This window comes from Macaca fascicularis, chromosome 14 (assembly GCF_037993035.2).
Source record: "Macaca fascicularis isolate 582-1 chromosome 14, T2T-MFA8v1.1".
NCBI classification, from domain to species: Eukaryota; Metazoa; Chordata; class Mammalia; order Primates; family Cercopithecidae; genus Macaca; species Macaca fascicularis.
In genome coordinates, this window is record NC_088388.1 from 82,803,085 (window position 1) to 82,825,310 (window position 22,226).

Here is a 22,226-nt window from a genome sequence, read left to right on the forward strand (position 1 = left end):
ACCCGCTCAGCATGGAGGCAGACCGCCCGCCAAATGAAAGAAAAATGTAGGCCAGGTGTGGTGGCTGAACCTGTAATCCCAGCACTTTGGGAGGCCGGGGCAGGTGGATCACCTGAGGTCAGGAGTTCGAGACCAGCCTGACCAACATAGTGAACCCCCATCTCTACTAAAAATACAAAAACTAGCCAGGCATAGTGGTACATGCCTGTAATGCCAGCTACTTGGGAGGCTGAGGCAGGAGAATCACTTGAACCTGGGAGGCTGAGGTTGCAGTGATCTAAAATCATGCCATTGCACTCCAGCCTGGGAGACAGAGCAAGACTGTGTCTCAAAAAGAAAAAAAGAAAAAGAAAAGAAAATGTAGTCTTCATTCTTCTGAATTCTATCATAAATCTGGGAGTAGAATAATAAAAGTACATGAAAAACTACCCATAGCTTAGTATAGTTTATGTTGCACACAAAACCCGAGAGATATAGGCAATACATGTTTCTGGAATTTGTTTTATAGCAGCATTGGTCCATCAGAAAAGTTTCCCTCCAGGATAGGTTCTGAACATAGACAAATGATAAGAAATGAAATTATAAGGAAGATTAACTATTGGCCTTTTGCTGACCCCTCTATTTCTCTCTTTCAAGCAAGAGAATTATAGGTCAGTCCAACGTTCAAGAAGGAGTAACATTTCTCATTTTGAGCTTTCTCAAGAAATCTTGGCTCTTAGAGCTCCTGGCTGATTCCTAGTGGTTTCTTATGTTTAAAAGTAGAACCCTCACCAAAAAAAAAAAAAAAAAAAAAAAAAAAAAAAAAAAAATCAACAAAACCACAAATATTACTTTCAGGTTTGAATTCAACTTAAATTCATTGAGTTATATTTTAAAAAGCTATCATTATGATAACCAGTTTTAATACTGTGATCAAATACAATCACTAGTACGAAAACTTGGCAAAATGTCACATTCCACTAGTGTCTCCAGTTCAATGCAAAATCTTTTACTGCCATCTTGTGGATTTTTAGGAAATAATCCCAGTCACTATGTGTTATCTATTGTCTTATGGGAATAATAGATTCATAGGCCACAGTTTATGGAAATAACTGAAAAAATGTATAAGCAGCTAAATGGTCAGGTTTCCATTTAACATTATCACTTTGTATTCTCTACTAAGGATCTCTGAGGCTTGGTTTCTTCATAAAAAGTTGCTATTATAACAATACCATCCCCTGCCTGTCTCAAGGTTGCTGTAAGAATAAAAATTTTAAATGGCTCCATAAATCAAAAGTACTATTCAGAAACAGCCAATTATTATCATTGCTATCAGTTACACTATTAGAATGATAATACCTAAGCATTTTATATGTAACATTTTATATGTAAACTATAGTTCAGGTCAAAAAGTCCAGACCTTGTTACCTGCTTTCAGACAGATTTGTCTCATTTTTTATGGCTTTCAGGGCAAGACAGTAAATGTTTCAAATGGATGGAAAGATTCCCTGGAGATATTTCTTCCTGGGGCAGAAAATAATGTGGGCCTGACAACTGAGGAAGGGAATATTTTCTTTTTTACTGATTCACTGTTAAGCAGCTGAGCCCTGACATTTCAAAAGCACAGCAAATATGTAGTATAGGAACAGCTTTTTCCAGTGAAAAATGCTACCCCTGGGATCCTATCTACTGATCCACATTTAGTTATTCTCTGGTAAGTTATTCATCCACGATTTCTCTCTTCCAACCAACCGACACTTAAACTGGAAAACAAGGCAATAAGTTGGCTCATAGATGTCACAGACAACTTAAAAAAGAATCATCTGAGAATTTCAGGGAAAGAACTTAGAACAAAATCTCCAAAAGCTTTCCTTTCCCCTTAGCGAAGACTTCTTGAAGTTCGTTCATGCTCCAATTTATTCATCACCTATGAACACCTCTGTGTGCCTAGCACTGGGTTAGGTTCTGGGATGCAATGATGATCCAGACATAACGTTTATCCTTACTGACCTCCATACTAGCTGGGAAGTTCACATCTCATGACTTATGATATCTGCTGCTTCAAGCTCTGCAGGTGTTCAGAACCTGAGCAGAAGTTAGGAGGCAGAGAAAGGAACAACGCTGCCCTTGGGAATTTGGGGTGGTAGAAAGAGAGAAGCAGCTCATGTAGGAACAATTTGCTGTTATAGGACACTCATCAACTCTCCACATATGTCAGTTGTTGACAGCAGTCATTGCATGCAGTGGAGTGAATGGTGTCAGGAGTGGTGATGGTGATGATGAAGAAGATAAGATGATATTTGGAATTAAGAACTTCTTATGGATTTTAAATAATGTCAGCCTGCGAAGAATAAGTCAAAGTAGTTGTTTCTTTTTATCAATCTGCCATGCATTACGACCACGTTCATATCTTATGTCTCCACTAAGCTATCAGTCCCTGAAGGTGAGATCAATGTCTGATTTACCTCTCTATTTCCTATAGGCATAGAATAATATTTGACAGACATGCTTTCATTATTGAACACTTATAAAGTGCCAGGTACTTTTCTCAAAACTCTTGGAATACAGCAATAAACAAAATAAATCAATAAGAGATATTCAATAAATCAAATAATTAACAAATGAGTCACAGCCATACAAAGTGTTTTCCACTTCTTCCACTTCATATACATTTATACGAATTGCTAAATAAATCACCAATTTCCTTCTCTCTACTGAATCATTTCCATCAACATATAAACACTGTTACAAAAAACAAACTCTACCCTCTAGTTCCCATTCTACTGCTTTCCTCTCTAGAGCAAACTCAAAGGAGATAACTGTACTTGTCATTAAAAGAGGGAATTTAACTGGAAAGGCAGCAGGAACTTGTGGAAAGATATTAAGCGGAGGAGTAACATGATCGAAGTTGATAGAATCTATGGAATTTGTGTAAAAGATGAAAAAAATACTGACTTTGAAGTTGGGCAGACCTAGAGTCCAGTCCTGTTACTACAATCTGGTCTTAACCAAATTATTTAACATCTCAGAGTCTCAGAACTTTGACCTGCAAGATAATAGTAAACAAACTATGTGAAGTTCTTACTAGGTAGGAAGTGCACAATATGTCTCTCATCCTTTCTGTCATCAATTCCTCTCCTTTTATTCTCTTAGGCCTAGGCTCCTCCCATTAGAGGCTTCTCTCTGAAATAATTTCTATTGTTTAAGAAGCACTTATGATCCTTAAGATCCTAGACCTAAAACATTCCTCAAATAGAGCTCAGTGAGCCAAATAATCACTAATGATCATTTATCATTTATCTACCCAGTGTTCAGATATGCTTCTTATTTGGAGACAATTCAAGACAGGAAGGAGGCACAGCCTTACCCCCATTAGAGAAGCTGGAGGGGGCAGCTATTCCCTTTTCCCGCCCCTCGGCAGCTACAACAGGGCAGGTCAAGCAGATGTTCCAGTTGAGAATTTAGCATCCCCACACTAACATGTAAGGTACATGGAGAAATACAGACTCTTCTCAGCAGTGTGGTTTGGCCATAAGTGGCCAGTGGTGACAGCCCAGCATCCTTAGTAGGTTGCTTTTTAGGAGGATTTCCTCCCTGGCCTCTAAGCCTGGTTCCTCAGGCTTCCTGTTATCTAGACTATCTGTTATTTCTCCAATAAATTATTTTTTCATGTAAGTTACCCAGAGCTGATGTCTGTTGTCCGGAGTCAAGACCTCCAGGAGATAATTTCACCAGCCAAGTTCCCATCAGGCACATTCCTAGAGTAGTTAGTGTTACAGATAAGGAAGCTTCTCAGGAAAGAAGGAAGCCTATTCCTAGAGTCAAACAGGCTTTGAGTTATAAAACTGTTGAACCCTTCAGTTTCTTCTTGAATAAAACAGCAGCATGATCATTTTCCTACCTTTCCTGAAGGGACCCTTTGAGGATCAAATGAGATAATCACAGTGCAGGACTTTATACATATATATGGTAATGCAAATCTAAGGGTTATTAGAGATTAGCTAATAAAATAGGTTATTCTGAGGCCAAAATGAACTAGACTAAACATCAGTCCACTTTTTGACTCAAAAGAGATTTCAAGTTTTAAAGGAGTGATGATCAAGTCGATGATCACTCCTCCTTTAAAACCTGAGCTCTCTGCATGATTTCCCCTTTATTTGTGATCAGCTATTATACCACATTTTAAATGTTTACATAGAGAAGACATTGGAACTGATGTTAATCCATCCTTTGAAATTTGTATAGGAAGTCCTCGCTACCTAAATATCTATTTGGAAGAAGAGAATCTGTCATAAACATATTTGAAACGATCATCAATTATTTAGCATTTAATATGTAATAAAATGTTTAATTAACATTTTTCTGATCTATGGGAATTCCTTTTAGTCAATTAGGAAATGATCTGTCCGAATTGGAAATACATTCCATTGACCAGAAAGCTAAAAGCTTTAATTTATTCTGAATCTTCAGGACAGAAGGGATTAATTGGCCAGAGTTCCAGATGAATACAACTGAGAGGGGCCCTAGGATTCCTAACTGCCTTCAGAGAGGTGGGCAAAAATGAGTCATTCATTCATTCATTAAACATTTGCTCAGTAGCTAGGTTCTAAGTTAATCAACAAAGGTGAAGAGATGAATAAAACACAGTTTCGTCCTCAAGGGAAGCTTCTAAGGATCTGAACATTGCTTCTAAGTACCTTAATCTTACAGCCTTCGTATACAATGGCTTCCTGTGGTGACTCATATGTCTCCTTTTAAATGCTCTTTTTTTAGGCATTTAAGCTTTCTTCATTAACTAGACTTTGAGTATGGACTGCCTCAGACATAAGCAAACTGCCGAATTCAATTCTCTTGTGAAGGCCTACATCGCAGAAAGAGCATAGCTTTGAAATCAGAAGCAACAGTGTTCCAAATACCACCATCATTACTGATTATCTGTGTGATCTTGGACAAATTATTTAATTTCTCTGAGCCCTCAATCCAACAAGGTTGTTGGGACAATTCAGTGAAATAGTGCTGTATCCAGCAAAATGCTTGGTGCTGAGCATATATTCAATACATGTTAGGCATTTTATCTCTAATTACTGGTTTTAGTTTCTTGGGGCCCTCTTTGTAGGGAAGTTTCCCCTCCAGAATCCTTCTTACTTTCCCATCCTGAGCTAAGGATGGTCTCTTCTTTATTAAAGCTCATGTGGTCCCTGGAAGTTACCATTAGCATTTCCATGTTATACTGGAAATAACCTATTTATTTGTCTGTCTCCCTTCATGAGGCTACATATTCACTGAGGAGACAATGCTTTTTTCACGTTGTATCCTTAGTGTCTAGTAGCTTTTGGTACTTTGTGAATGTCTCTGAGCTCTGCAAACAAGATTTTAAGGTGAAAATATTACTTCTGTCAAATAAAATACAAGAGGTTTTCTGGAGATTATGACAGAATTTTCAAAAAATATGTTTCACTTGATAGTAATTTATATCCAAAGACTAAAAAAGTTATTTTGCTAAATAATGTTAAAAAAACTCTTCATGGTCTGAGTGTGGTGGCTCACCCCTGTAATTCCAGCACTTTGGGAGGCCGAGGCGGGCGGATCACAAGGTCAGGAGATAGAGACCAACCTGGCTAACACGGTGAAACCCCGTCTCTACTAAAAATAGAAAAAATTGGCCATGAGGGGTGGCGGCCACCTGTAGTCCCAGCTACTCGGGAGGCTGAGGCAGGAGAATGGCGTGAACCCAGGAGGCAGAGCTTGCAGTGAGCCGAGATTACGCCACTGCACTCCAGCCTGGGCGACAGAGCAAGACTCCGTCTCAGAAAAACAAACAAAAACAAACCAAAACCAAAAAACCAACCAACCAACCAACCAACCAACCAACCAACAAAAAAACCACACTTTATCAGCATTTAAAAAATTTGCTGCAGGACTTCTCAGATCTTTCATTGAATTATGAACCTTTTTAATGGAGCATTTCACACATCTGCTATTATACAGAGTTTTGGAAGTACCACTGTGAGAAAAGCTGGTGTTTTACTGGTGCACTGAGTTAAGTTTCAGAGTTTTGAAAGCTGCTTACAGTTAAATCCTTTGAGCAGTCAACTTGTGAGTTAGGTGTTACAAGTCTGATGTTAAGTACATGGTTCCTAAGGTACTATTTTCACTGCACCTTGCTAAGTTGTGACATATAGTGTGTTTATGACACATTGAATAAGCAGGACTTAAGGAATGTAACTGGAAAGCAGCAATGTTAATTTTGTTTCCCTACACAGTTTACTGAGTGCCCACAAATTTTATTTGTTTTTCTTTAAAAAGAAAATACATATATATATATTTTTTGAGACAGAGTTTCGCTCTTGTTGCCCAGGTTGGAGTGTAATGGCACGATTTCAGCTCACCGCAAACTCTGTCTCCCGGGTTCAAGTGATTCTCCCGCCTCAGCCTTCCGAGTAGCTGGGGTTACAGGTGTGTGCCACCACCTCTGGCTAATTTTGTATTTTTAGTAGAGACAGGGTTTCTCCATGTTGGTCAGGCTGGTCTCAAACTCCCGACCTCAGGTGATCTGCCCACCTCGGCTTCCCAGAATGCTGAGATTACAGGCATGAGCCACAGTGCGCGGCCTATTTACTGATTTTCTTTAACATATATTACACAGCCGGATTCTATGTCAGACAATGGGGATGCTGTTTAAGTGACACTTGGGGCAATTCATGAGTTCTCTGGTCCCTTTTAGATAATGGAGGGTTTTTCCTTGTCTACTCCAAGTTCCTTTTGAGAGGAAATTCAGCGAACAGGTTGGAGGTAGGAGGAAGCTCAGCACAGAGGGGACAGGGCTACTGCTCCATCCCCACTCAGTGATATGGCTCTTTCTTTCGGTACAACAGTGAAACACACTTGTGTGTGGCTTGTTAGTAAATAACTGCTGTCCTGAGCTCTCCTGAGTGACCCACAACTCTGGCTCCCTAGAAGTCCCCACTGCCCTGCTGTCCGGCATCTGTGGCACTATGGCCATTCATTGTGTGGACTGGTGCCAGGGTTATGCCAAGGTGTGAAAATTTTGAATAGCATCCCTGACCATAGGTAAAGAAAAATCTAGGGTGGCTGAGGCATCAGTGAGAGTAGGGGAAGTATTGTGGATGGGGCAGGCTGTCCAGGCAGGCAGGGGCCAGACTCTGCAAAACTTTATGGGCTATGTTAAAAATTTTAGGCTTTAAGAACAGTGGGACACCACTGAAAGGCTTTAAAGAGAGCAGGAAAAGGATATGATTAGATATGCTTTTTGTCCTGTTTGCTCTTTCCACAGGCTAGAAGTCTGTACGTGATGGGTGATGTTTACATGCAATAGGCAATCATCAGGAATAAAGGACTCTGCCCATAGTCAGGCCCTGCTGAATCCCCACGCTCGGGCGGCTGGGCCAGGAGTCAGCCTGGGTAGTGGGGCTCTGAAGCTAAGGCTGAGTAAGAGTAACTCCCCTGGAGCCTCTTCACAGGCCACTTCTGTTTTCATTTGAGGTGGTCTTGTGATCAGGGGAGCAGTGGGTTCTCAGTTGTGCAAGAAGAAAGATCCGGTAAGGTAGGGAGAAGTCTAAATGGGCTCCACAATTAAGAGAGGCAAAAGCCGGAAATGACTGAAGAGTCAATGGGTCTAGAGGCAGTGGGTTAGAAAGAGCGAGCAAATGCCTGGAACAAGCATGCTGGTGTGGAGAGGTAACTTCTACATGGTTTCTGGACCAGAACTCTAAATTTAACTGGTCAGATTTAGGGCAATAAGTTTTTACCTCCTCAAAAACAGCATCAACTCCACTTAGTTGGATTTCACTTCAAAGTTTAACAGAATGTCGTGGCTGACACAGTACCTTGAAAATTCTGAAACCTTACTGATACTTGTTCCTGAGGGGAGGGTAGTGGTTTTGTTGGAGTTTGGGCGACTCCAAGTTTTGAAGACGAGCGAAGAGAAGCTGAAGGTGTTGCTTAGGTGAAAGGTTTTATAAGGTTTCTGATTTACGCTGTTTCACCTTTGAGGACAAAGTGAAATAATAGCACTGAGTTGTGGAGAGGAGACTTGTCCCTAACATTGCATAGGCCCTAGATCCTTTTTAGTATTTCAGAGAGTGCTTGTTTCAGGAACGCACAGAGGGAGACAGAGTTTCTTAGGCAGAAAACATCAGTACTGAAAACTAGGAAAGCAAGTTTCCTCCATGGGACTGGGAGCCAGGGCCAGAGAGGAAGGGCATGGCAGGTATGGCATGGTGACTTGAAGGGATGAGGTTTGTAGGTTCATATGAGGACCACTTCAGGAAATCGAAGAAATAATTTGGGACATCTTTACTGGGGATGGCGTGGGGGAGGGGGAAGCCACAACACCAGAACAGATTTAGAAATGTTATTTGAGGTGACAATATAAGGTGACCTTATCAGTACCCAAAGATGGTGAATAGTGTGTGTAGTGCTCATATTCCATTTAATTAAACTTGAAAATACAGTCCTGGCAAATCAAGTCCTTTCCCTCTGCACATTTCTAAGCGTGAAGATAACCTGAACAATTTTGAAATACCCATGTGAGCTGTGATTCATTTTTACTCTTTCTAAATCAACAATGCAATTTAAATTCTAATTTGGAAATTCAGTTACCTATTATACCTTCACTTCAACAGCTGCAGCATTTCACTTCTGGCAACACATATTCCTAATCATGTATCTTGAAACACAGTTTGTTAAATACTTAAAGTCCATCAAGAATGAGCTTTGGAGTTAGCAAGTCAGCTGGGGTGATCATTTTTGGATGCCTGAGGAATGAATAAACTAAAATTGCTTGGAGAGACAGGAAATAATCTCCTTCCAGGGGGTATTGCTTCTCTGTGCTCTGTTCCACATTTTTTCCTAAAAAATCACTGAAACAAATAATAAGGGAAGCATTTCTATATTTTTTCTGCAGAAAGAATGTCTGAGGAGGCGACTACACTAGTTAATGTGACTGCCTGCTGAATGCCCTAAATTCTCCTCCATGAATACATCAAGAATATGGTTCAATTACTGAATTCCATTCTGCAACAAATCCCTGAGAAATAGAATACATAAAAGAGAAATCAGAAAAGATCACTTATAATACATGTATAGGTTGTAGCCCAAGGTGACGATCTCTTTGTCTTTGAGCATCTTCAATAATTTAATTTTGGAATCCTGGTGGAGATAAGCAGTAGGCCTGGAAAAAATTCCCTACAATGGAGCTTCAGGATCCTCCATCTTCAGGTTGCTAAGTAATGTGTTTTGACAATGCATGAACACTAGATGGCACCCATAACCTTAAAACATAGTAACAGGCCACTTCCCTTTTCTGTACAGGCAAGAATGTAGGAAACAGTCAATTACGGGAATTACAAAAATTAGCCGGGCGCAGTGGCGGGAGCCTGTAATCTCACCTACTCAGGAGGCTGAGGCAGGAGAATCGCTTGAACCCAGGAGGTGGAGGTTGCAGTGAGCCGAGATCGCACTACTGCACTCCAGTCTGTGCAACACAATCAGACTCCGTCACAAATAATAATAACAAATCTACTCAAGCATTTCCCGCTACTGGTGTCCTGTAAGATACTCCTTATGTAAGGGTTTTGTGGTCAAAATGTTTGTGAAAACCACAGATTTCATCTGCTCTAGGAGATTTCCAATGGACACAGGTAAACATGGTTTTTAGAAGTTCTTCATTGAAGAAGTCTGTACAAAGGAACCTATTACAGTAGCAACCTATTACAATCCTGCTGTTTCAGTGTTCTGTGAAACACACTTTGGGAAATGCCAATCTAGTTCAATCCCTGTCCCAAAGAAGGAACAGCCCAAACGATCCAAAAGAGGCCTTCCTTATACATGGGTATCTGAACCTTTTTAAAAAACAACAGATACAGTCTTAAAGCAGAGTTGTTAATAGTAATAGCAACATTTATTGAATACATATACTATGACATGCTGTATTTTAAGTGTTACTGTCTCTTCTCTTTCTTCAGTGTGTATGTGTATATATATGTGTATGTATATGTGTTTATATACATATACATACATATACAATACCTGGCACATAGTACACCATTTATAACTAAATTACCTAGGAAGATCCTATAGTCTGTGTGTGAGAGTAGGAATGGACATTCTGCCCCTGATGAGAAAGGTAATTGTCTATTATGCAAGTCTCTTACCTATGAAGAACAATTGAGACCAAAGACATATCCCCCAGATCCCTTCCCTGGGGATTCTACTTCCTTTCTCTGAAATTGCTACATTGTTGTTAACATGACTTATTTGCAAATTAATTTTACATGACCTATTAATATGTATTGAATTTTATTTAGGTTTTTTTTTTTTTTTTTTTTTTTTTGACAGAGTCTCACTCTATCACCCAGGCTGGAGGGCAGTGGTGCAATCTTGGCTCACTGAAGCCTTTGCCTCCTGGGTTCAACCAATTCTCCTGCCTCAGCCTCCCAAGTAGCTGGGACTACAGGTGTGCACCACCACACCTGGGTAATTTTTTAATTTTTACTAAAGACAGGGTTTCACCATGTTGGCCAGGCTGGTCTTGAACTCCTGACCTCAGGTGATCTGCCTGCCTCAGCATCACAAAGTGCTGGGATTATAGGCATGAGCCACCATGCCCAGCCAGCTCCAGATTGTTATTTAGAGTTTTTGCTTTGTATTTTCCAGGAAGGTAGCTTGCCCCTGTATGTCCAGTGTAAGCTATAGATGAAAATATTTTATCTTCCATATTCCATTATTAGTAATTCTTTTGTGCCATTTTGCTTTCCACAATGTAATGCTTGAGCTTCTCAAGACTGTTTATTCTTTTCTCTCAATGTTAAGCAATGAAATTCCAATAGTGAACCTTGAAACTAGCCATTTTCTAGCTCGCTATAGGTGAAATACATTTTGATATACTAAGGCGAAATGTTCTCTCTTCTTTCTCAACTGAAAAAAGCAGATATTTTCCTCATCAAATGTATTTGCAAATGTTATACATAAAAACGGATATGCTATGTGAACTTCAAAGATTGTTGTTGTGTCCTGTGAATTATAATATCAAAGAAGACTATAATTCTGATTGGCTGCCTTATTTACTATGTGGTCCTGGTAATAATATTTAAATGGATAAATCTATTTTTGAAGCAGAAATACTTGGGAGTTTTCTTTGTCAAGCCATAGAGTATTACTAGCTCATTTTTTTCTCTCACATGTATGGAGGTTAAAACAAATAAAGCCTGTGGCTTGGTGGATTTTTTTTATTTAAACAGAGTTAGAGAGTCTAATGTCATCCCTGTGGCTCAATTTCTTTATCCTTAAAGTGAACATAATAAGGCATAGTGTTGTTAGAAGACTAAATTATTTATGATAGTGACTGACTCAAAAGTACCATGTAAGTATTAGTTCTTTATTGTTTTATGTGTTCCTGAATGTAATGTATACACAGTGTGGTGTGCACTAGGAAGATGTGCCATAGAGACTGTTGACAAAATTTTGAAAAGAGACTGTGCCGAGAGGAGAGAGAACACTGACTTTGAGTTCAGCTTTATAGTCAGTAGCTGGAGACATAGACAGATCATTTAATATCTCCAAATCTCTTTTCTCCTGATTTGTAAAATGGCAATAATAATAACAACCTATCCTGCCACTTAGAATGCCTTAGAGGATCTCTAGAATTAATGCATGTGACAGTGCTTTGCGTCTGGGAACATTTAACGATGATATGAATGCTGATTGTAATGAAATGACAAAGTGGTACCCCAGTATAGAGAATGTAAGCCAGGATGATGAAGATACGTTAGTATGCTTTAGGTAGAATTTTAGAGTCAATCTTTCAGGCTATAGTGACTTCTTAATGTGCCACCATATTTATTCAACACTTTTTCGTTCAATAAACACTTTTTTTTTTTTGAGAGACTGCTATGTGCCAGGCATTGTGCTAAATATTAAGGATATAAAATCATATAAGATAGAGAATTTGCTTTGAGAGACCTTACTACCTAGTACAGAAAGACAGACATGTAAACATACATGGACAATAAGGTTTGATAGCTGCCAGTTATATCTTATATATCATGAAAGTATTGAAGTAGGTAAGGGAAGTAGTTTAAGGAATGATGCTCAGTTCTTGGATGGCAGAACAAGGTCCTAATGAGGGACCTTACACTGTCTCTGCCATACTCAACATCCTTCCACAGAACTGCAAGCTGATGAGTGGGCAGAGGCCTTCATATGTGAGAGGACCTCAGTGACACATATGACAAGGCCATTCATGCCATTCATGCAAACTGCCGGACACCTTACTAAAGTCAACAGATGTATGATGTTATTTAGGTAAAGTGTGTGTGTGTGTGTTTGTGTGTTTTTGTGTTTGTGTGTGTGAGAGAGAGAGAGAGGGAGATTTTCCCATTTTTTGAAGGGTTGGAATGGTGGCTAACAAATATAAGGTCAATTATAAGATTCTATTTATAAATCACAGCCATAAAACAAAAACAAATTTTTCTAAATGCACAATGAAAACCACAAACTAAGTGCTTTGTTTAGTTATGAACTATGAACCATAATATCAGCCACAAGTACTGGCTCCTTATGTAACTCTCCATTATTATTTTCATGATTAGTAAAATTAAAATATAGGCAGGAACACTCACAATGGATTTACCCTATCATACTAAGGAGGAAGCTTGACATAGTAGAAGGAGACAGTCAATAAATATTTGAATAAATTAAAGCAAATAGAGAAAGAAAGGAAGAGGAAAGGAAAATTAGAAGGAAGGGAGAAAGTGGCAATGGAATGGAAGAATGAAAAGAGGGAGGGAAGGGATATAGTATGTGTAATGGGCATTAAAATGGAATATTTAAATCCCAGCTCTGACTCTCTGTAGTTAGGTAAACTTTGACTAGCTTGAAGTTTATCTTCATTTGAACACGGGGCAGTACCTTTCAGAGTGATTGTGAGAAGAATAAATAATAGTTATGCAAGATAAATTAGAGGTCCATTGAACAATGTAGTGCCTATAGTCACCAATAGTGCCTGCTTAAACATTTGATAAGAGGGTAGATCTTATGTTAATTGTTCTTATCACAAAAGGAAAACAATAACAAAAATAGAAGAGAATAGGAGAAAACTTTTGGAGTGATGGATGCGTTATGGCATAGATTGTGTGATGGTTTCATGTGTGCATACACATCTCCAAATTCGTCATTAAGTATGTACAACTTTTTCTATGTCAATCTCATCTCAATAAAGTAGCCTTGAAAATTACTTACAAAATAATGCCCCTTGCACCAATGTGGATGCCACTGGAGGCTATTATCCTAAGCAAATTAACATAGGAACAGAAAGCCAAATACTACATATTCTTACTTTTAAGTGGGAGCTAAACACTGGATACTCATGGACATAAAGTTAGCAACAATAGATACTGGGGACTCCTAGAGTGGGGAGGGAAGGAAAAGGGAAATGATTGAAAAACTACTGGGTACTAGGCTCACTATCTGGGAAATGGGATCAATTGTACGCTCAACCTCAGCATCACGTGATATGCCCATATAAGAAACATCGTGTGTAACCCCAAATCTAAAATAAAAAAATAAAAGTTGAAATTATTAAAAAAGCAAAAAAAAAAAAAAAAAAAAGGTACTTCATACATTGTTGCTGATAATTCTTGAATTTAGTTGAATGGTACCGCTGCTACAACTCCGTACCATCAGCAAACTCTATATAGCATTATCTTATGCATTTTATTTTTTTTACATTTGCACCAAACTATACACATTACAAAGGTACAGTGTTTAGAGTATGGTTATGAGTTTGGGGGAAAAGTCTGTTTTTTAAAATAAAAGAAGTAATATATCATTTTAAAAAAGGCATGCTTCTCAACATTCTGTTGGATGCAAATGTGTCTCGGAACATCTAGAAGAAAATATTAGCACCTTCACCTTTATTTGAGGGAAGTAAGTGCAACAAGCATCAAGCACCTGAACACCATTTAAACTGTGACATGTAGACCATGCGTGACGGTTCATGCCTGTAATCCCAGCACTTTGAGAGGCTGAGGCAGGTGGATCACCTGAGGTCAGGAGTTTGAGACCACCCTGGCCAACATAGTGAACCCCCATCTCTACTAAAAATACAAAAACTAGCCAGGCATAGTGGTGCATGCCTGTAATGCCAGCTACTTGGGAGGCGGAGTCAGGAGAATCACTTGAACCTGGGAGGCAGAGGTTGCAGTGAGCTGAGATTGTGCCACTGCACTCCAGCCTGGGCAATAGAATGAGCAAGACTCTGTCTCAAAGGAAACAAAAACAAAAACAAACAAAACTGTGACATGCACCAGAAGTCATGACGCTCTCATCCATTTTCCTTTGTAATTAAGGTGCTTTCAGTATCATAATTGAAAGTTAAGGCTTTTTCATTGACAGCGTCAGATATGGAGGGAATGAAGATTAAAGAAACATACTCACCGATAGGATCTGGTCTCCTCTCTGGAGCTCCCCACTTAGGTCTGCTGGTCCACCAGCCAGAATGAAGGATACAAAAATACCTTCTCCATCTTCCCCACCGACAATGTTGAAGCCCAGGCCAGTGGAGCCTTTGTGCAGGACCACCTTGCGAGGCTCTCTGCAGAAAGAAATAGAGAACACAGCTCAGAGGCTGATCCATTTAAGATTTAGGTTGCTTTTACTTTCATATGATATCAGCGATTCACTACCTATAAAATTGTTTCTCGAACTAAGATAACATTTGCACATCAAGAAAGAGGCTAATATCAGGACAGATATTTGAGTTCACCACTGTAACAACTACCAAAATACCATGCAAAAATCATTCCATCATTCTAAAAAAATTTCTTAAACTACCTTTACTTCTACTTTTCTTTTGTCTAAAACATCTGTTTTTGTATTGAACAACACAGTAGTACTCAGTATGACGGATGTACACAAAAGGAGGGAGGGATTTTTGGGAACAAGAGACTAGGTTGAATGCCCAGATCATGAAAGATCTTATATGCCAGGTTGTGGGTTTGTGGTTTGTTTGATTGTTAATTAAAATTTACTGTGTAGGCCATGGGGACTCATTGGAAGATTCTGAGACATTAAGAATACTTAAATTCATTTTAGGAATATTAACAGATGGTCCTATGGAGGACTGACGGAGAGGAAAGCACAGATATGATGGGAGGTGGGAAAACCATTTAGGATGTTGTCTAGTAATCCAGCTGCGAGGAAGTCACAGCCCGAACAAGGGTGACAGCAATGAGAATTTTAAAAAGGGCAACATGAGAGAGGAAATTTGAAGGGAGAAGCAGTAGGTCCAGAGATGACTCAGACACTGGAAAAAGAGGAGAGAGAGCATCTAAGTAACTAGCAAAAGGAGAGATGAGTGGAATCCAGGGTCATGAGAATGCGTATGATTTTGACATACTCAATTCCAGGAAATAGTGGGATATCCAGGTGGAGACGTTTTGAAGCAGCTGGAGGCAAAGAATAGGAATTTGGGTCTTCAGAGAGGACTATAAATACAGATTTGAGGATCATCAACAAAAAGGTCAGAGATCAAATCTTGAGCCAATAGTTCGCTGAGTTTGTGTAGAGGTCAGAATAATATGGAATTATAGAATGTAAAAAGTCTTAAAAGGCATTTAGTTCAATTTTCTATATCAGTAGCTTTAGAAAGTGTTTTGCAAGCCTTAGGTTTACCAAGTTGTCATTTGTATCACGCACCCTCCTCTCCCAAACATCTCAGTTCATCTTCTGTTTTCCAGCTCTTAATGATGTAAGAACGAGAAAGAGCCATCCAATATATTTTATACTAATGACTATACAAATAATTTGTTACTTGCTATCACATTTCCATGCATAAAATGATGCATTATGTATATATGCCTTATTATGAGGAAGAGTGTAAAGTGCACATCATAACTTGAACTGTAAGTAATAAATTATGTAACAATGCATTAAGTTAGAGGTAAAGTGACATATAGTTAACTCATTTCATTCTACAAATACTTTGTCAACACCTACTGTGCCAGGAGGGCGTTTCAGGTGCTCAGAATGTTTGCAAACAAAACAAATATCCCTGTGCTTGTAGGCTTACAATCTAATGAAGGTAGACTAATAAATGATAGATGCAATAAATAAATCAATTATATAGTATGTTATAAGGCAATAAGTATTTTGGAGAGAAAAACGTCAGAACAGCGTAGGAGGGATAGGTTGTGGCGAGGAGGGCCTGGACAGGATGCATTGAGAAGGTGACCTTTTAGAAAAAATTGAAGAGGTGAGGAAACTGGTCATGTCACTATAAAAAGAAAGAACATTCTGGCCAGAAGAAAGGAATAGACAAACAGAGATCCTAATATGGAAGGGTGCCTGGTATTGTCAAAGAACTAGGAGGCCATTGTGACTAAACTGAGCAAATGAGGAAAGAAGAATGGTAAACAATGAAGTCACTGTATTAGTTTTCTATTGCTGGGTAATAAGTTACCACAAATCTAGCAGGTTAAAACCACACGCATTGTTCTCTTTCAGTTCTGTAGGTCAGAAGTCTGGGTGGACTTGACTGTATTGTCTACCTATGCTGAAGTCAAGGTGTCAGCCAGGCTGAGCTTTATTGCAAATTTCTGTGGAAAAACCTGCTTCCAGATGTATGTAGGTTGCTGGCAGAATTCAGTTTTTTGTGGCTGTAGGATTGTATGAGTCAGGGTTCTTCAGAGAAAGTCAACATGAGATTGCATACACATACACACATACATACATCCATCTATATTATATACACATACATAATAAGGAATTGGCTTAGGTACTTATGGAGTCTGATAAGGCCTCAAGATTTGTGGCTGACAAATTGGAGACCCAGGAGAGCCAGTGATATATATTAAGTAGTTGCAGGCTGAGGCTAAGCCCGAAGGCAGATGAAGACTGATGTCCCAGCTTGAAGATAGCCAGGAAGAAGAAGCAAATTCACCCTTTCATTGCTTTTTTATTCTATTCAGGCCTTCAGTGGATTAGATGAGGATCACACACTTTGGGGAAAACAATCTGCTTTACCCAGTCTATTGATTTGCATGTTCATCTCATTCAGAAACACCCTCACAGACTTACCGAGGAAAACGTTTAACCAAATAGCTGGACACTCAGTGACTCAGTCAAGCTGACACATGAAATTAACCATCATAAGGAATAAGGTACCCATTTCCTTGTTGGCCATCAACTGGGGCCTCTCTCAGCTCCTATAAACCATCCATATTCCTCATCCCATGGCCCTCTCTATCTTCAAGCAAGTAATGGCATATTGGCACATTGGCACATTGAATCCTCTTAAGATTTGGAAACTCTGACTTCCTCTTCTCCAACTAGTTGAATAACTCTTTGCTTTTTAGGGGTTTATGTGATTAGGCCAGGCCTACCCAGATAATGTTCCTATCTTAACTGATTAGTAACCTTAACTGCATTTGCAAAATCCCTTTTCTTTTTCTTTTCTTTTTTTTTTTTTTGAGACGGAGTCTCACGCTGTCACCCAGGCTGAAGTGCAGTGGCACAATCTCGGCTCACTGCATGCTCCGCTTCCCGGGTTCATGCCATTCTCCTGCCTCAGTCTCCAAAGTAGCTGGGACTATAGGCGCCAGCCACCATGCCCGCCTAATTTTTTTTTTTTTTTTTTTTTTTTTTTTTAGTAGAGATGGGGTTTTACTGTGTTAGCCAGGATGGTCTCGATCTCCTGACCTCGTGATCCGCCCGCCTCGGCCTCCCAAAGTGCTGGGATTGCAGGCTTGAACCATGGCGCCCTGCCGCATAATCCCTTTTTCTTATGTAAGAACTTAATTGTGGGAATAACACTAGGAGGTAGATATCACGAGTCCCTCTTAGAACTTTGCCTACCACTGTCAGAGAGACCATAGTGCATTAATCCTGTAGGGCCTTGTAGATCATTTTAAAAGCTTTGACTTTTACTCTGAGAGAAATGGGAAGCCTGTGAGAAAAATGACTTGACCTGACTTACATTTGTAAATGATTCCCTTGATGTAAAACAGACTCCTCTTGCAGCTGGGTGGGCATGGGAGTTCAGCTCCCCCTTGATCACAGAAACAGCAGGGAGGGAAACACAGAGCATTCCCCTCATTCTACCTCACTGCCATTAGGTGGGAGTAGAAGTTCAGCTCCCCGCTTGGATCGACTAACACCAATCGGGGAGAGAAGATGGGGTGCTGACTAGCACTGCCTTGAACCATCTTATTCTGCCTCCTTACCTCTGCATGGGGGCAGAAGTTTAGATCCCCACAGGGCCCTGCTGATGTTACCCTAGTAGGCAGAGTGGTTTTCCAACTAGTACTGATTTCCTCTTTCTCCTTCTACTTCATTGCCACTGTGCAGGGGTAGAAGTTAAGCTTCTTGCTGGTCCCCATCAATATTAGGAGTAGGGGAATGGAATGCCAGCTAATGCCACCTCATTCCAGCCTGTTGCTGCTGGATAAGGGTACGAGTTCAGCTCCCCACTAGAAAGTGGAGAATCGACTAGCACCACCTCATACTCCCTTGTTCTGCCTATTTGCTGCCCAGATGGGGATGGAAATTCAGTTCTTGTTCTGTCTACCAACAACAGCCTAGTGGAGGAAGTGGAAGGCCATCTTAGAGTTGCCTCTCCTGACTGCCCCTGGTGGAGCCAGAAATCTAGCTCTCTACACAGCACTACTGACACTGCAGGGTTGAGGGGACAGTTTTTTCTTTGGTGTTTGGCTAGAGTAGGTCAGTATTATCAAAAGTTTTCCTGTTCTGTTAGTCTACCTGTTTTTCCCAGTCATTTATCTATAGGGAGCAGGTTTCACTTGGGGCTGTTTTTGTCTGTACTTATTGGCAGTTCCAGGCTGCAGTTTCTCCAGTGCTCCGTACAAATACATAGCAAACAAAAGAAAAAAAGAAGAAAGAAACAGTCCTGGGAACTCACTACAGTATCCTTCCTTTCCTAGACAGTCTGTTGCCTCCCTTCCAACTCTAAAGTCTTCCTACATTAGTGTTTTTCTACTCAAGGTTTTTTGTTTTGTTTTGCTTTTTAAATAAGAGGGTGGATTAGAGAGAAATGGGGATACATTTTAAAGGTAGAGGCCAACAGAATTTTGATGAAAAGGTTATTGACAAAATCTCCCCCTTGCTTGAGAATAAACACATGTATAGACATTCTTAGTGGGTCCAACAACACTGGAGCTCTATATGGTACATATAGATGGAGGGAAGAGAGTGACTAGGACTCTGACATTTGTCCCTGTGCTAGATATTGTGCTTGATGCTTTATGTGAATCATTTGATTTATTCCTCAAAAAAATGAAAGGTATACTGATTTTGCAACTACTTTGAAACAGACACTGAAAGCAAAATAGACTGATGATTGGATAGATGGGCAGGCATGTGATAAAGCAAGTAAAGGAAAATGTTAATAGAATCTAGGTGGCAAGTACATGGATGTTCATTGTAAAATTTTTAAACTTTTCCTTATGTTTGAAAGATTTTTATAATAAAATTATGAGTAAAAGAAATAATCTGATGAAGAAATCATTAGGGCAAATTTTTAGATTAGTGAAATGAGACTACTTGCCTAAGCTTTTAACTGAGTTTAGTAAATATCAAAGGCAGGATTAAGGACATAGATTTTCTGTCTCACAATCCCAAAATCTAGAATATGGTATATACCAGAGATTGCAAACCAGCAAGTCAAAGGCTGAATTTGACTGACAATATATACAAATGTTTGAATTAGTTGCCCAAGTTTAAAATTAGGAAAATTTGCATAAAATATGAATTTGTGGCTTCAAGTGAAAAAAGTCTGACATTCCATCAACACTAGCTCCCAGTTTTGTTGTGAGGTAACACTTGGTTTAGAGAATGGGCTTCTTTAGAATGTCATTCGTTCACCAGTTTGCTACAGTCCTAACCTCTTTCTCATGTTCCCAGACAAAAAAAAAGCTGTCATTGTACCACATTTGCATTTCTTATAAAATTAAGAGGAAAGTATTTCTTGTACTCATACTCCTATCAAAAACGGGAAAATGAAAGATTTATGGAGGGAATCATATTTTAATAAAAATGGGAGACAGTAAGATTCTTATGGAAGTAAAGATTATCCTTACATGTTTAATACTCATTGTGACTTTATGCAGGAATAATACAGCTTTCAAAGGTCATTATGAAACATCATTGCCTATCACCCATTTATGTTACCCATCTGGGGGCATTTTGTTAGTGACCCTTGCACTTTGATATACTGCTTCCTGTCTGTAAAAACAGAAAACATATAATGTTTGCATGACAGTAGATTTTATTTATTTACCTGGACCCCATTTATTTCAAACTATCAGAACAAATGTTTTAAACCAAATTATCTGGAATTTTTGCAACTCAGAAGATTTAAATGCCTTTTTTAAAAAAAGAATTTTATATTATAGTTAATTATGATACTTATTTTAATAGTGAAGAGAAATGACAAAAAAATAAATTTGTAAAATGGAATGTAAATAAAACGTCCTAAGCACAACTTCAAAGGATTTATTTTTCTAATTTAAATTTCTTATACTAATAACCTATTACAGCAATCTGTAGATTTTAAAGCATTTTCACATATATTTTTCCTGTTAGAGGATCAAAGCCCTTTAAAGTATTACAAGTCCTATTTTGTCAATGCTTAGGTAAATCAGCTTGTCTACATTCACACAGCCAGAAGCATCAGAGCTAATCTCTTTGCTATAAGTTAAGTGTTTCATCCATTTGATGGAGAGGGAAGTTAAACAATGAAAAGTTTGAAAGACTAAGCTAAAATTCAAGTATATTTAAAGTATAGTAGTATATATATTAACGTATCTATAAGCCACAGGAGGATTCTTAATTTAAAAAAGGGATTACGATATATTATATTACAGAATATAGTTTCCAAAACCATTGACACTCAAAGATTCACTTTAACTGCCCTTAGCTCTTATCATTTGAACCACATGGTTCAATACTTCATTCCATGCTGCCTTGCACTCTTCTCTCTCTGAATGTCATGGTATCTCCTCCAACCCCTTCATCCCCTCTAATTCAGGTTTTGACTTTTAGGATAACCTCCCCAACTTGAAGTCTCCTTGATCCTAGTTTCAATCTTCCAAATACATTCTCCTCCCTAAAATACAAATCAGATCATCCTACTACCCTGCTTAAATGTCTCCAGCCACCCTATGTTCCAACCACATCAAACTCCCTGTGCTTCTCTGAGTTCGACCTGTTGCTTCATACCTCTACGATTTGGCTCAGGCCACCTTAAAACTCAGTTCAATCATCACTTCTCTGAATCCCCAGGTACATATGATCACTTGTTCCTTGGGTCCACACTGTGTCTTCCACACATGCCTCTATTGCAGCATGTTTTACAGTGTGTCCTAATTGCTCATACATTCTTCTCAAGAAAATGTGAACACCTAGAACCCAGGCACCAGCATTTCCCCAGTAATAGTAAGATGCCCAACAGGTAGCAGGAACTCAGGAAGTAGGTATTAAATGAATGGATAAACTCCCACAGTGATTTATGTCTCCATTTCATATTATAATTAATTACGTGAATGTCTTTCCCTCTTCCTAGGTTTTAACCAGGGATGTCGAAATCTAAATTCCACAGATACAGATCACAAAACACAAATGGGCAAAGCAGGATGAGAAGGAAACATAGCAAACTGGAAGACATATTTCATCTAAAGGGGGGCTGCTGCTGTTCAACTCTGGACAATTGCTCCAAGCAGGAATGTCAAGCAATCTTGATAGATTCTCTAATTTTTAAAGATAAGCCAAGAATCTAGATATTTATATAAATTTCCCAGAATTCAAAGATGAGAAAGGTTAAAAAACGTAAAAGCATGGTGCATGTCAAACTAAACATGTTTGTTATGGATCCAGGTATGAACTGCCAGTGTGAGACTCTGCCTTGTTAGAAGTTTGATGGTGTATTTGACCTCCTTTCTCCTGAAAACATCCTGACTAGTTTAGAGCGCCGTCTGAGACTCCAGCTAAACAAGATTATGCTGCTGATGATCTATCACAGCTTGGAGCAGGTCAGGCTGGCATTTCTCCATTCATTCAGCATCCAATGACATCGGCTTCATGTTTTTCACTTCCATTGTGCTCAGAATGGTACTTGACTCATGGTCATTTAATATTCCATATTTAGCCCATCTCTTTTCTTCACTTTTCAATTTCTCCCATTCTGTAATACCCTTTTATCTTACTGTTTCTCT

The 22,226-nt window shown here is 39.1% G+C and overlaps 1 protein-coding gene across 40 annotated transcripts in view; it reads right to left on the minus strand.

Moving 5' to 3' along the window:
* DLG2 (discs large MAGUK scaffold protein 2) overlaps positions 1–22,226 on the minus strand; it is a 2,233,585-nt gene that overhangs the window by 365,567 nt on the left and 1,845,792 nt on the right. For all 40 annotated transcript variants that reach the window (XR_012423578.1, XM_045370161.3, XM_065528807.2 and 37 more), the window contains one exon: positions 14,437–14,593. Coding sequence is in view for 39 of the 40 variants with exons in the window: in XM_045370161.3 (XP_045226096.1) it covers positions 14,437–14,593 (157 nt within the window). In the remaining variant the exon portion in view is untranslated. The remainder of the gene's footprint in view (positions 1–14,436; positions 14,594–22,226) is intronic.